This window comes from Bicyclus anynana, chromosome 9, assembly GCF_947172395.1.
Source record: "Bicyclus anynana chromosome 9, ilBicAnyn1.1, whole genome shotgun sequence".
NCBI lineage: Eukaryota > Metazoa > Arthropoda > Insecta > Lepidoptera > Nymphalidae > Bicyclus > Bicyclus anynana.
The window spans coordinates 1,308,614-1,324,786 of NC_069091.1; the positions used below are offsets into that span (position 1 = coordinate 1,308,614).

Consider the following 16,173-nt stretch of genomic DNA (forward strand, 5'->3'; position numbering starts at 1 on the left):
TAATGAGAAAGTTGTTACTTTTCGTAAGTATTTGCGAAACCAATGACAATTCCGCGACGCTTCGGGGCCCATCTAACAATCTACGATCGATGGTACGTTTGCAGCTGGCAGAATACTGGCTGCATTTTCGCGTTTGAGCCAGGCTGATCCTTTGTCCAAACTAAGCCAGCCTTACCGTACGTCTTAATAACAAGTATGTACAAAGTCGGTCAGTCGGTCATCGATTTTCTAAACAGCCTTAATAACATTATCAAATATTCCACAGCGGACTACTACATGTAAAAGCCCACGTAGACAGAAACCGTTCAGGCGTTCTGAGTTCTGCGTTCTGAGTTCTGCGTTTTGTACAATTTTTATAACTTCATACCACAAATTGCAGGCGGTCAGACCGCGCTGCTATACCTACTGCCCGGGCTATTAAGATACGTATTACAATATAGAGAACGCGGAACGAAAAATGCAGAACTCTTTTTTTGATCACTGGTAATGTTTCTTAATGACATTTTTAGGGTTCCTACATTTTTTTTATTTTTATTCTATTCAAGTTAGCCCTTGACTATAATCTTACCTGATGGTAAGTGATGATGCAGTCTAAGATGGAAGCGGGCTAACTTGTTAGGAGGAGGATGAAAATCCACACCCCTTTCGGTTTCTACACGACATCGTACCGGAACGCTAAATGGTTTGGCGGTACGTCTTTGTCGGTAGGGTGGTAACTAGCCACGGCCGAAGCCTCCCACCAGCCAAAAGTGTTAGATAGAACATTTATCGACGATGGCCATAGGCTATATTTTATCCCCGAATTCTTACGGGAACGGAAACCACGCGGATGAAAACCGCGAAACAGCTAGTATGCCATAATCGTGGTAGAGGTGGTAACTAGCCATGATAGAAGCCTACTAATACGATTTGATCGGATCGAGGCATTACCAACTGTGCTAGGAAGATAGTCAAATCTATGTAAACTGCAATAACCGAGTTAGCCAACAACAGGTTTAAGGTTAGAATTACACACGTCTCTGGCATTTACATTACACGGCTTGGGATCCGTTGTGTAAACTCAACCGTGCGAAAATGTGCGGTTAGCTGTATAGGTGGCTGCTAATAGTTTTATAGCAAACAATGACCGTGTTTTCATTTAGCTTTAGCCCACGGTTACTATTCACGGTCTACGTTATCATTATCAACCCATATTCAGCTCACTGCTGAGCTCGAGTCTCCTCTCAAAAGATCTGAGCGGTGATAGCCCGGTGATGATGATCTGCCTCCGATTCCGGGTGTGGTTTCGAATCTTTTCCGAGGCATGCACCTCCAACTTTTCAGTTATGTGCATTTTAAGAAATTAAATATCATGTGTCTCATCATGTGTAAAACATCGTGAGGAAACCTGTATACCAGAGAATGATATGCAGGTTTGATGGCATCAACAATGCCGTTAAAACCCCGGTTCATAGCTAGTAAAACTCAAGTAAATATGTGATGTCCATAGATTTAAAACACATCGTTAGTGTGTGTGTTAGTCGCAAGATTGCGACTTAACCGTTTGTGCCCCGAAATGGGAGCCCTTGACGCGTCGCTTCGCTACGATAAGTACGCTTATAGTCACAGAAGTTGCTTACGTTTGGAGTGAAAAATTGTTAGGTTTGGGGGTATTAGTCTAAGTAACTTTTCAAATATTATTCACTTGCCCGAAAAGCTAGCATGTAATAAAATAAGTCACCTTATTCAGATGAGTTCGTCCACTATAGGTAGCCCACCCACTAACTGTATAATGACTCATTGTCGTCTGTATTTTTTGTCAAACGCCGCATTTAGCTGTATTTGCATTTGCATGCCAATTTGATTACGCTCCTGTGCGCTAAAAATGTCAATGACTTTCTGTTAACTATAAACGACTAGCCGACGCCTCATGATTTCACCCGCGTAGTACCCGTTCCCATGAGATAACGGGGATAAAACATTGCTGATGACACTCAGAAATAACGTGGCTTTCTGGTGGAAGAATTTTCAAAATGGGTTTCAATATAGCCAGAGATTACCCACTAGAATACAAACTTTACCTCTTTATAATATTAGCATAGACAACGATATAGATTATCGTTGGATATAGGAGCAAATTTTTTATTGCGATGCATGTCGGTAGATAGGTACATAATTACATTGTAATTTTTTGCCGTCATTTCCTTTTGTGTTTGTAAATAATTTATGTAAACAAATAAGGAACAGCAGGTAGCTATATCTAGCTATGCAATCGTCTAGGATTTTTGCAAGAAAATTAATTGTTTGATTACTCCACGATGACCAAAAATTGAGCCGTGATAGCCCAGTGGATATGGCCTCTGCCTCCGATTACGGAGGGTGTGGGTTCGAATCAGTTCAGGGGCATGCACCTCCTACTTTTCAGTTCTGTACATTTTAAGAAATTAAATATCACGTGTCTCAAACGGTGAAGGAAAAACATCGTGAGGAAACCTGCATACCAGAAAATTTTCTTAATTCTCTGCGTGTGTGAAGTCTGCCAACGCATTGGGTCAGCGTGGTGGACTATTGGCCTAACCCCTCTCATTCTGAAAGGAGATTGAAGCTCAGCAATGAGCCGAATATGGGTAGATAATGGGATGATAAAGCAAGGCGTGTAATGATGATGATCTCTGGTGCAGACTGCAACCGCGCGAATATGTGGTATGGCCAGTCGGGCCAAGCCAATTCTGTGCTTTTGGATCGCACTTAAGACCGACAGAATGGGCATGATATGCGGCAGAATAAATATCGTGGCCACACAACTTCTCTGCCTATTTCCCTCGCTACTTCCAACGCCACTCGGGTAGTGTTTAGCTGCAGAATTAGATATGAGTAAGACTGACCTGGGCTGCCTCGGGAGCGTCGTGGGGTCGCAAGGCGTGCAGGAAGCTCTCGTGGTGGTCAGCGAAGGCGCGCACCGCCGCCGCCGCCTCGCGGTACCGTCGCCATAGGTCCACTGCTTTGTGGTATCTGGTACAAACAATAATTAAGGATAAGTTGACATACAAATGAACACTAAACATAGTTGAGTCACAGGATAATAAAACGTATTCTTGGTTAATAGGTTAAAATTGTACCATCCTAATAATATTATAAAGTGAAGTTTGTATGTTACTCTTTAACGCTGCAACTACTGAACCGATTTGGCTGTTTGAAATGAAAATAGATTTTTCTCTGGATTAACACATAGGGTTTTACTCCGGAATTCCATGATTCCCGAGGGATTTGTGATAAACTAAATTACACGCGGGCGAAGTCACCGGCGTCCGCTAGTCTGTTATATAGCGCATTTAGCGTTTACAAGCACTTTTGATAAGTCAGTTGACTATTTGTAAAGATTCTACCACCGGTTCGTTTAGTGTGGTTTATATGTATTATCAACACTTTAATAAGGCTATATATTTCTTTAACTTACTTGTCACAGAGCTGCGTGAGGTTGGTACACGTATGCTCGTATGCTGAGGCAGCATCATCGAGCTCTTTGCGCAGCTTCGCGGCGATGCCGGGCTCTGTGCTCGCTTCTAGCGGCGTCGCAGCATCCCGCAGCTCTCCGACTAGTTCGCCGCTCCGCCGTGAGAGGGAGTCACTCAATGTCTAAATAAATTACAATTTTTATACTTAAGTAAGTAATTTTAAGGTTTTGTTTTCATTTTTTTTTAAATTAAAAACAACAACTATAGACATTTGCCTCGCATTTTGTTTGACATACGCAGCCTAATTCTGTAATATGCCAATAAATAAAAACACACTGAACAAAGTGAGCAAATGCCAAAGGGGCATAGAGCGTAGTTTCTTGAAACTGAAATTAAGGGACAGAGTCAAGAACGATGCCATTAGGAAAATAACCCAAGCAAAAGATGCTGCTCGACGTTTTCTTCGCCTTAAGTGGAAATGGGTAGGCCAGATACAAAGAACAACAGACGAAAGATGGTCGCACATGGTTACAAATTGATACCCACGAGACTCAAAACGCAGACGAGGTAGACCATTAAAAAGGTGGAGCGACGATATAGTCAGGGTTACTGGAAAACATGGCAACGAACAGCCAGAGATCATATAATGGCTGCAATTGGAGGAGGCTTTCACTGCAGTACTTACAAAAAAAAATAAAACGAAAACGAAATTAACTATAATAATAAAATACTAACGTAATATAAAAATGTTTTGATATACATATTGTATTGGTCATAAAAATAGGCTGATGATCAAGGTAAAATACATTAGTATTATTTAGAAAAAAGACTATTATTATTATTGAAGTAAAACTTCTTCACGCATGACATGAGCTAGTGAACGTTACGGAAAGTGTAATCGCTTGAACGAGAGGGAGAGAAAGAAGTTTTACTTCAGTCGTGTGGTCTAAAGGATACTTGTTTTATTTAAGAAGAGAGTGGCACATACTTCGAGTTTCTCCGTGGCTTTGAGCAAGCGGTCATAGTCCACCTGACCCTGCACCGTCAGCAGCTCCACCATGTAGTCGGCCTCGCGCACGGCACCCTGCACCAGCTCCAGTTGTCTCTCGAACCTTCGCCACAGCTGCAGCTTGTTCCGGAGCCTCATGCTCAGCTCGTTGCAAGCTGTTTCTAACTCTGCGTGCGTTTCCTGCGTTGAAATTATGTGTGTGATGAAGACTTTATCTTAAACAACAATATTAACTAATTAATTGTTTAAGTAAGGTAGCTAAGTGTTAGTTTCTTTTATTTACCAGACAATTTCAAAGTTAAAATACATTGATTTTAAGTAGGCTCAGTTAACCTATGTTATTATGGCAAAAAGAGAAGACGAAAAGTTAAAAAATAAAGCTAAGAGTATTGATGACTTGAAGATATTAGTAGGAAGTTAGTAAAAATTGAGCCTCTGTTCTTTTAATAAAATTACCAAAAATGAGGACATAAAAGCAAAACATTAAAATATATATATTTGTCTGTACGTTTGGTGTATGAAAGGATTAAGCTTCCTTTGGAGCACCATAATTTTGCGTTTCGCAAGCTAATAGTTCATATTTACCTGCAAAGCAGAGATGTCTTTCTCCACGCTGGTCGGGGACACACAAACCCGTAGACTGATTGGGAGTGTGTGCAGCGCCTGCCTCAGGGCGAGGATGTCTCTCCACTGCGATGAAAGATCTTCAAGAAGTTTCTGACAGTTCTGAGAGGCTCTTTCAACAACGTCGCTTCCAAGACGTTCAGATGCTTCACATTCTTCTAACGTCAATCTCGCACGTCGTTGGTTCTTTTGACAACGAGCGATACCTGTCTGCACGTGATCGATCTTTTCTTTCAACAACATACTGCGTTCCAGTTCTTCTGCTATTTGATCATCGAGCAGACTCGATTGTGTCAGCAAAGCGCCGAGACGTTCTGATTCCGCTGTAGGTAACAAACTTAATCTACCAAGTTCATTCTGTATCCTATCGATGCGACTGGTCATCACTTGCAACCGTTCTATATAGAGATTCAGCTCGTCATCGCTTTTAATTACCCCCTTTAACCCATCTAACATCGTGCGTAGCTCTCTCATCTCATCTTCCAGGATATTCAGTTTTTCGCTCGAAGATACTTCACGGTCCGATATATTTTGTATGGCGGATGCATGAATATTGCTAATTCTTGTTGATAAATCCCGCCATTTATCTTCAATTTTGGAGAAGAATTGGCGTTGCACCATCTCGTCAGAAATAGGTAAGATTTCTAAAGCTTTTTCAAATTGAATTCCTGATTCATTTTTCAAGTTGTTGTGCACTTCGTGTTGCGCTTTTAGTTCCCAGAATCGTCGAAGATTACTAGTAGTTGTAATATTATCTGGAGTGATTTGTTCGAGTTCTTTATTAGCAAGCTTCATCCATCCTTCAATTCTGTCGATGAGATAGTCGTATGTTATCCAATTTTCTTTAAAAGCAGTGAGACGTGTTAGTCTGGAATCAATATCTTCTTGAAGTTTAAGTAACGTTTCCAGTGCGATTGAGCATTCTGTTTCTAGTCCTGAGCAGACAATTAACCCTTGGAGTCCTTCCGTAATAGAAAGTAATCGGAGCATTTTTGCACTGTGATGTGAAACATCCAGACTGATAGACTGATAAAGGTTAATGTACTGTTCATGATCGATAGATGTAACGTTTGTTAGATCAGGAATTCTTTGTTGGGCTACTCCGAGCCATTGCTGTTCTTCTTTCATACCTTGGTCTAAGACGCTCCATCTCGAAGCAGCTAAAGTCATTTGCTGAGCACGCCCAGCAGCTCGGTCAATGATAATAGTTGCCCTATCGTGTAAAGAATGATGTAAAGAAGAATACTTTGCTCTTGTTTCATTGTCTAAATTATTTTCCAGTGATTCTAAAATAGCTCTACAATGGCTCAGGTTAACAAAGAACTTTCGATGTTTCTGAATTTCTTCATGTAAATGATCTAAATTAGAAACTATAATTTTTCCATCGAGCAGTGCCTCAGCAACATCAGTAATTTGTCCGAAATCTTGCAACGTTTGTTCGTACTCTTCAGATAATGATGATAGTTGTAAAAGGCGATCTCTTTCAGTATTTATTGTGTTTTCAATTTGCTTGATATCATCGTTACATATATATAATATAGAAGGACATTCTCTTTTTGGATTTGTTTCTAAAATGTTTCTATAAATCCGCATCAATTTTTTACACGAGTCAATATTCGTAACATTGTCAATTTCAATTTTATCTAGATCATCAAGTTTTTGTTGTGTAGGTGCTTCACATAAAATAAAATGATCCATTTGAGATTTAACCTTTTCCACTGCTTCGTTCAATTTATCAATATCAATCAAAAATGTATTCCAATCATTTTCGCTTTCTTTAACCTTTACCACACTGTGCGCTTTTATATTATTGACAGCGTGAACCTGTCGTGTAAGAGTTTCTATTAGCGTTATTATTTCCTCATTTACTTCAGTTATATAAACAATTTCTTTAAGACGCTGTATATAGTTTTCTACGTCTTTGACACGTTCTGATTCAAAGTAATCTCTTGACCCTGATATCACTTCAGTTTGAATTTTGTACTGAATCTCTTCTAACCATATGGAGATAGTTTCAATTACGGTAATTATACATTTTTCAGTATTTGTAGCGTCGTTACTATTAACAGCTTTCTTCAGTCCATCTAACTCTTTATTAATTAGAAGATCGTATGATTTTTCAACGGATGGTTCAAAAAGTGCTACTGTCATAATGTTTTCTGATAATTTTTGAGGATCAGATACTGATTGTGTACGTTTTTCAAGTGTACTAAGCAATCTAGCTTTACCAGATTTGGGCACAGTTATTGTTTTACTAGGTGAAGGAGATTTTGATTTAGATCTTTGTACAACATCGGAATACGTCGGTCTTTGTGTTAGTACAAAGCTTTCTTGTTGGAGTAAAATAGGACTAGCTAGCTGAGAAATGCCTTCATCTATTGAAGAAGTCTCTTTGCTAGACAAATCTTCACTAGTAGGTGTTACAGAAAGAGATAGTTCGGCATTAATTGGATCTGACAAGCTTCCAGGGGATTGCAAAGGTGATTCACTTTTCTTTTTTGGTTTTTTCCTCTTTTGTCTGTACACATCACCAAGTATAGATATTTGTTCACCTTGACGTTCGTTTTCAATAAAACTGTCAACAGCTTGTGGAATAGAAACTTGAGCTCGCAGATGTACTTCATAAGGCTCGTCGGTAGATGTAGAAATAGAATCTTCCGAATAAATTCTTGGAGATGTTTGTTGCGTACTGTCAGCTACTGTAATTTCCACTTTACTAGGCTCTTTTGTAGGTATGAATACTGGTGATTCAACATGTTCTCTTGGTGTAGTTTGCTGTATATTGTCAACATAAACTTGATCCTTTTTCGTAAAATCTAAAGGAGGTATAGCAGGAGTAACGTCTGACTCTACTCTAGGAGATGTCTGCTGTTGGGTATCGACAGTAATAATTTCCTTAGTATCAGATTTTGGGTCTTCTTCATAAATTCTTGGCGATGTTTGCTGCGTACTATCAACAGTTATAACTTTTGTGACCAAGGGAGGTAAATCAGGGCTTGGTGGCTTTTTAAAGTCTGGTTCCACTACAGCTTCTAATGAATCAGATTGTGTAAATGTGTGAACAAGAGATACTTCAGGTGTTTGAATGCTCATTTCTGTTACTTCCTTTGATTTAATAGGTGAAGTTAAAGTTTCTCGATCGATTGTTTCTTGTTTTATTGTCTGTATATCACTTTCAGTAGTTTCAATTCTAATTTCTGTGCTCTTTTCATCTTTTGTTATTGTAGGTGGTGGAGAAGTTTGTATTTCTCGGGTATCCTTGTCGATATTTTGCATGATTTGTTCCATAATAGGAGTTGACGTTTGTGAAAATTTGTCATCAGGTGTTACTATATCTCTTGGTAATACTTGTGTAGTGACTTCACTTTGGATAACTTGAACTGGTGTTGCAGGTCTACTAGTTTGAATTTCAGAATTCGCTACTTCTACCTTTTCTATAACAGTAATATTTTCAGAAGTTTGTGTTTGTGCTTCCTTGTCATCAATTGGAGTAGTTTGAATTATTGTTTCACTGATAGGAATAGGTGAAGTTTGTAGTTCTGTGTCAGTTGTCTCTATAACAATATCCTTTGTAGTTTCTGTAACAGATTCCTGTATTTCTGGTGAGGTTTGAACCGAGTATTCTGTTGTAGCAATTTCTTCAACTACAGGAATTGGATATGTTACAGTCGTAGTCATTTCTTTCTGATCTTCTGGACTACTTCCTATACATTCTTCTACAATCTTTACTGTGTTAATATCGGATGTTTCACTAAGTGTATGGTAAGATTCATCCTGAGGTGATGTTGTCACAATTTCTACTCCAACTTTTGGACTATCAGATTTAGGTGTGGAAGGTTTAATTTCTAGTGTCTCAGGTGACTTTATTGGAGTAGCTTCAGGCTTATTATTATCGTCAACAGGTACCTTTTTCTTTCCTTTTTTTGTTTTGATTTTTCTTTGATGAATTGGCTCTTCCATTTCAACAGGTGTAGAGATGGCCGTTTCATCTTCTGTAGTAGTCTGCTTTGGATAAATAGTTTCTTCACTTACTGCATGAGACTTTCGCTTCTTTTGTCTCTTTCTCTTTTCCGGTACTGTTTCTTTGACTAAAGACATATCCTCTGGTTCGTACCCCTTCTCTGTGATTGACTCCGATTGTGTAGAAATTGATGATGGTTCATCACTTACTTCCTTTATTTCTAACAAGTCATTTGTAGGTTTTGGAGATTCAATTGGTGTTGGTGTTTGAAGTTCAACATAGTTTCTTAAAGATGAACTGTCTGTATCTGTTAAACTTTTATCTGTCTCGACATGAGGTTCTGTACATATAACAATACTTTTTTCTGAAATTTCTTGAATTATTTGTTGCTCTTCTTTAAGGTCAGTAGAAGTCTCTTTAGAATCATCTTCCGCTCTAATGATCTGTTGGTCTTTTAAAGACTCAATAGGAGACTCAATAGAAACATTTTCTTCTGGAAAGTCCTTCGTGATTTTTTCAGAAACATTTTCTTCTGGATGCTCCTTTATTATTTCCTTAGGAGTACTTTCTTCTTCTAAAGGTGTTTTAATATTTAGCAAATCTTCTGGAGGCTCAACAGAATCATTCTGCTCTGAAAGTTGCTCTGTGATTGCTGAATCCTTTATTTTAGCTGTCGGGGATAGCACAACCCGTTCAAGTTTATCCGTGTCATCAGTGATGTCTTTCTCAACATGTTCTTGTATTATTGTTATTTCTGTTGGTAAACTAGCTCTTATATCTTTTTTACAAACAGTCTGTGTCTTATCGAGCTCATCTAATTTGAGCTCTAGTTCAATTTTGGGTTTAAGCTTATTATTTTCATCAGTTTTGGCAATAGACATCGATATATCAATCGTGGTTTTTTCATTTATAGGTTGACGTGTACATTCATCTTTGTCAGGTGATGTTTGTGACGACTTTTCAAAAATATTTTCCTTCGTTTCCTCATTGATGATTCCAGGAGAAACCCGCAATTGTGTATCTAATTGTTCTGACATTATAAATAATGCATTATCATTTTTTGTTTTATGTTGTACAGGAGCTAAGGCAGGTGTAGGTTCCATACCAAGTTTAGTTGCCATTTCATGTGATGTGATACTCTCTTGTGTGACATCCAAAATCTTTGCATCCGTAAGTTCCGATTTTACTTTGTTTTCACTATTTACTGTTTCCAATTCTATAGGTTCAAATTCACTAGGTGACTGCGTTATTAAATAATCTGTAGTCAGTGGTTTATCAGCAACTTCATCGCTAGGTATATTTATATCCACTTTTCCAGTGCTTATGTTTGATGTGTTATATTTTTCTTCTTCTATTGTGGTAGCAATTTCACCTTTCAAATTAAATTCTTGTGTTACTATCTGCTTGTTTGTGTCTTGAACAGTTAATCCTTTTAACAACCTTTCAGTAGCCGTAATTGTATCGTTACTCGGTTCAACAATGATTGTGTCTTCTTTTGTTGGTAGCTCGATAGTGCTTTCGTGTTCTAATAAATCTTTTGTAACATTTAAAAGAGAAGATGAAGATGTTGACTGAGTACTAGGAATTAAATCTTTTACTTTTGATGTGTATTTTACGTCTAATGTGTGATCTGCTTCTGGAGTTTGCTTAATATATTCTTGAATCTCAGTCACTGATGTTTCAATTGGCGCTGGCTTTGATATATGTAAATCAATTTCAGCTAAAACTGTTGATTCAGGAAGATATTCTTCATCTGGTTCCTCAATGGTTTGTTCTGTAACGTGTTCTTTGCCATCAATTATTTCAACTTTTCTTATTATTTTTATTCTTTTAGTTTTTATTCCCTGTTCTTGCATTGTTATTACTTCACTGGGCTTTTGTTCATCAATCTGTACACTAACCGGTTCATTTACGATTTCTTCTGTAATATACTCTTTTCCATCAATAATTTGTATGTGTTTTACTATACGCTTTCGAGTTATTACTTGCGTTACTTTTTCAGAATCGGAATCTTTGATCTTATATTCTGTTCCCATATTCTCAACTAACTCATGAGATGGTGCTGAAGGTTTTATTTCTTTTGCAATTTCAAACGATGACCGATCTACTTCACTTTCCAATAATTTTTTTGTAATTTCTATTTTATGTTTTGACGTATCGATGGTGTCAAACTGCGAAATGTTTTCTTGTATAGGTGCAGTTACTGTATCTAAATGTAACATTTTTAAAGCAGTACTTGAGGACTTTTCTTCAGATATTACATCAGTGTGTTGTGTCGTTAACGTAAGCGGTTGAACTTCTGAGAGATCTGATTGTAATTTTGAAACAATTTCTAGATCCGTAACAGGAAATCCAATGTGTTCTGCATTATCAAAAGTCGTCATGTCTTGTTTAAGATCATCTTTGTCTTTCACTTTTTTCTGTATTGGCTCCATAACAGCTAAAGTTTCATTTTGAGGTGACATCTTATTATCCGATGTAGATGCAATAGCAATATCAGAAACTGTTGCTTTCTCTACAAGCTCTTTTTGTAAAACAGCTGTAGAGTGGCTCAGTTCACTTTCAATTAAATTTTGTGATATATCGATGGGCTTACTTTGGGGTATTTTAATTTCGTCTACATTCTGTGATTCCTCTGTTTTTGAGGTTACTTGTTCCTCAGTGCCTATGAGTTGAATGTATACATTTTCAGTTAATTTCTCATCATCTATTTTCGATTCAATATTTTCCATTTCGGTCTTATTTACTTCACTTACAGTAGTTTTAACTTCCTCATATTTAACTGGTTGAGAAATCGTTGAACTTTCAACTTCTTTATCAATTAAATCTTTAGTGACATTAACGATAGATTTATCTATGTGTTTTTTGTCATCACTTGTAATGACACGAGTATTTATGTCTTTATTATCTTGTTCATGTTCTCCATCTCCTGCGATATCGGAAATATTTTTTTCTGTTGTTGATTGTAATATTTTTGAGACGTCCTCAAGAGCATTCTTAGCTACTTCAAAAGTCTCTAGTTCTATTGGTGTTTTTAAATCTATCACGTTTTCTTGTTTTAGTGTAGATTTATTGGTTTCTGAAGTTTGATAGCTGGGTGTATGCTCTTCAGTAACATATTGCTTTTCTGTTGTAATTACCACTTCATTTGGTTTTTCAACAACTAAATCGTCAGTTTCTAGTTGCTTTCCTGTTTGATGCAAAGTGTCTGTTCTACTATCGCTACTCTCCTTTTCAAGACACTGTTCATCGTCTACAATAGATTTGGAAATAGGAGCTTTTACTTCAGTAGAACTAGCTAAAGTACGAAGTCCTGTTGTGTGATCAATTTCACTACCAATCAAATTTCTTGTGATATCAACAATATTTTCAATATTTACTATATTATCAGACGTTTGTTTATATGCAATATTAGTTTTGGTTGGCTTTTCTAAATCTACACTTATTTCAGCAATAATAGTGGAATTCGGTACATATTCATTATCATCTTCTTCTACTATTTGTTCAGTAACATGTTCCTTACCGTCTATAATATTAACTTGGCGTATAACCTTAATATGTTTTGTTTTAACACCTTCTTCTTGAATAATATATGATGGTTTTTGACTTTCCTCTATAACTTCGATGTCATCAGGCTCTTCTATAACTTCTTCAGATACATGTTCCTTACCATCTATGACTTTAATGTGTTTAATTACACGTTTTTTAATCTTAGTTACTTTCGAGATAGGCTTTGTTGTAATAATTTTTTCAAGAGTTTCAGGTGATAATTCTATGTTTGATGTGCTCTCAGTTTCTCCCATATTTAATCGTTTTGAAACATCTTCATTATCATCATGATGTGTTGTAATTGTGTCTTGAACTTCAAGCTCTGTAATGTCAGGTCTATCAAATTTTTTATTCGGAGTAGTTAAATCATCTGGTTCATCATCAGACTCATCTACTATTTGTTCTGTAACATGTTCTTTACCATCAATTATCTCAACATGACGAATAATTCTAATACGCCTCGCGTTACTTCCCAGATTTTGAGCAGAATATGAAATTTGTGGTTCGTCTTCTACAATTTCAACTTCATCAGGTTCCTCAATGACTTCCTCAGTAACGTGTTCTTTACCATCAATAATTTGAATATGTTTGATGATACGTTTTCTTGTCCTGGTTAACTTACGTGTTACCTTTTGTATAACAGTAGCAATGTTTGAACTGGTTTCCGTGTTTGTGATTTTTTGGGTTGAGAAAGTAATTGCCTGATCTTCTGGCTTTCCTACATCATAAACATTTACATTTAATTGTTTTATTTCATGGGGTTCTGTTGAATAAAATGTACTTTCTGTAGTAATTTCAACCGGTGCTTGTCTTTCATTTTGATTTTCTTTCAATAGAAATTCTTTCGATTGATGTTGGACCTCAGATATTCGAGAACTTGATTCTAAAGGTTGGTTTTCTGTTTTGACACTTTTATATTCTGGTAAGTCAGATGTTGGAGATTTTTCAGGCTCAAAATGTTTATCATGGTCAAATTTTCCATCTGCATCATATGGTCTATCATGTCTTCTTTGGTCTGAAGGTTTTCTTTGAGGTGGACTATTGTTATCTGGATCATTCTCAACATCAGAGGTACAGGTACTATCTTTTACACTTATTGAAACTCTTGGAATCTGTTCTTCTAGGACTTCAACATTATCCGGTTCATCGATGACCTCTTCCGTCACATGTTCTTTACCATCAATTATGACCACCCTTCTAATTATCCGGCGTCTTGTTTTAATTATTCTCTTAGTTACTTGTTGAACGACTGCTGTAACGCTTGACGAGGACGTTTGTATAAGAGGTGGAATCTCACCCTCAGCCAGTTGAAGAATTTCTTCAGGTTTCATTCCATGTTGCATATTGATGATCATATCTGGTCTTGATGTAATTTCTTGTATAGTAACTTCACTATCAGGTAGTTCTGAGATAATTTGTCCGCCGTAGGTTTGATATTGGATGTGTTTCACATCTCCATCATCTAAAACAGTTGAACTTGAACCTTGGTCTCCATGAAGTGTCAACTGAGCGAGAGATTGATCTTGAGAAATATTGTCAGATGATAATATTTGAGTTTGATGTTTGTGAGTTTGAAGTACTTGTTGTCGTGTGACGAGTGTTTTTCTGACCTTTTTAACTATTATTCTCTTTGTTCCATCGGCATCAACTATCACTTCAGTGGTTGTTTCATCTGGTTCAACCATGACGGTTTCAAACGACTGTGGTAAAGAATGTGTAATATTGAGTTGAGAGTCCTTGTAGATATTATCATCTTTGTAATGAGCATCAACAAATATTGATTGTTCACCCATTTGGTCTCTAGTTACTGGACGGCTAGCAATTTCAATGGTTTCATGGCCATCTGATACGATTTGTTTTACTTGAATATTCTCAAGCATTTCTTTATCTAATGATTTTGGCTCACTTGTTTGAACTTCAACTTCTTGTGGTGGTGCACAAGTTACAGAAACATCAACCATCTCATTTTTTTCTGGTTTACATATTACAGATTTATCTGCAAGAGATGGTGCATCTGATAAAAGACTCTTTCCTGTCTGTGTTTCAATGGTGGTTATAATTACTTGCTCTTTCTCTTGTGGTATAGATATTTTACTTATTTGTGAATCTGCAAGTGATGGTGCGTCAGATAAGATACTCTTACCAGTTTGTGTTTCAACAGTCATATTAATTACTTTCCCTTTCTCTTTTGGTATCGAAATTTCATCAATATGTAATCTAATTTCACTTGGCTTGGATTCTTCTACTTGCAATTTTATTTGGCTAGGTTCAGTCTCTTCAGAAATGGGTGCTGATTTTTGTGTTATAATATTTTTTACAAATGGCTCTTCACTTTTGATTATCTCAGGTTCACGTGGTGAAACTATTTCTTCTGGCATAGAAGTTGAATCAATGGTTCTATCTGTCTGTGACACGTCCTCTTCTGCGGGCAATTCTGCTTCTGGTGGTGCCCTTAAGTGAATCAAAATTTCTCTTAATCTCTCTATTTCTACAATGACTAGATTTCTTGTTTGTTCCAATGTTCTACTTGTCGTATTTAACTTTTCCTTCAATTGACTAGAATCCTCTCGAATAGTTACAATGACCGTCTTAATAATTATTTCATATTCTTCATATTCTCTTAAATATCTTTCATAAATCTCTATATACCTAATAATATCCTCTTCTGTAAACACATCAGACTGTTTCGTAGATTCCTTGAGTTCATTGTTAATAGATTCAAGCCAATGATCAAGTTGAGCAACCTTTTCTTTCTGTTCTTGGACTTCTTTAGACTGACGAGCTACTTCTATTTTGGCTTCCTGAAATACACAAAGTAGAATGTATAAGTATTCTTTATTCCTTATTCTATCTTTGTCTAGAGCATTGTTTTTATTTTATTCGTAAGCAATTACATAAACTATGCAGTCGAAATATTTACAAAAGAACCTCAAATAAAAGTATCATGTAGCTGGCTATCTTGGCTATCTATGTTTTTGGTGTATTCTTTCAGGTAGTCCGACTTATTACGTATTTTTTTTGATAAGTTAGACCCTTGGCTGTAAACATCTAATGATATGTGATGCAATCTTAGATGGAAGCGAGTTAGCGCTCGACTACAATCATGCCTGATGGAAAGCAATGATGAGGACCAAGATAAAGGGAATAGAACCGAGGACCTCTCTGTTGTGAACCACAACACTACCAAATGCTTCAGAGAAGTCGTGTTATGTCAAAGACTCGTTCTAGTACTTAGGAAACTTTCATTATCATCATCATTGAAAACCCATATTCTGCTCACTATGGAGCACAAGGCCTAACTCCTCTCAGAATGTGAGGGGTTAGGCCTTAGTCCACCATGCTGGCCCAATAAGGATTGACAGATTTCACACACGTAGAGAATTAAGAGTTAAGACAATGCTCAGATATGCAGGTTTCTTCACGACGTTTTTCCTTCACCGTCTGATTCACGTGATATTTAATTTCTTAAAATGCACATATATGAAAAGTTGCATACCCCGAACTGGATTCGAATCTACGCCATCCGGATTGAAGGCAGAGGTCATATCCACTGGGCTATCATGTCTAACAAAGTAGTTTTAAGGTTGAAATAAGTC

The 16,173-nt window shown here is 37.0% G+C and overlaps 1 protein-coding gene across 3 annotated transcripts in view; it reads right to left on the reverse strand.

The window, feature by feature from the left end:
- The window catches only part of LOC112043184 (muscle-specific protein 300 kDa), a 140,247-nt gene that overhangs the window by 48,971 nt on the left and 75,103 nt on the right, over positions 1–16,173 (reverse strand). For all 3 annotated transcript variants that reach the window (XM_052883332.1, XM_052883333.1, XM_052883331.1), the window contains 4 exons: positions 5,029–15,378; positions 4,423–4,623; positions 3,437–3,615; positions 2,865–2,991 (listed from right to left, as the gene is read on the reverse strand). In XM_052883332.1, coding sequence (XP_052739292.1) covers positions 2,865–2,991; positions 3,437–3,615; positions 4,423–4,623; positions 5,029–15,378 — 10,857 coding nt within the window. The remainder of the gene's footprint in view (positions 1–2,864; positions 2,992–3,436; positions 3,616–4,422; positions 4,624–5,028; positions 15,379–16,173) is intronic.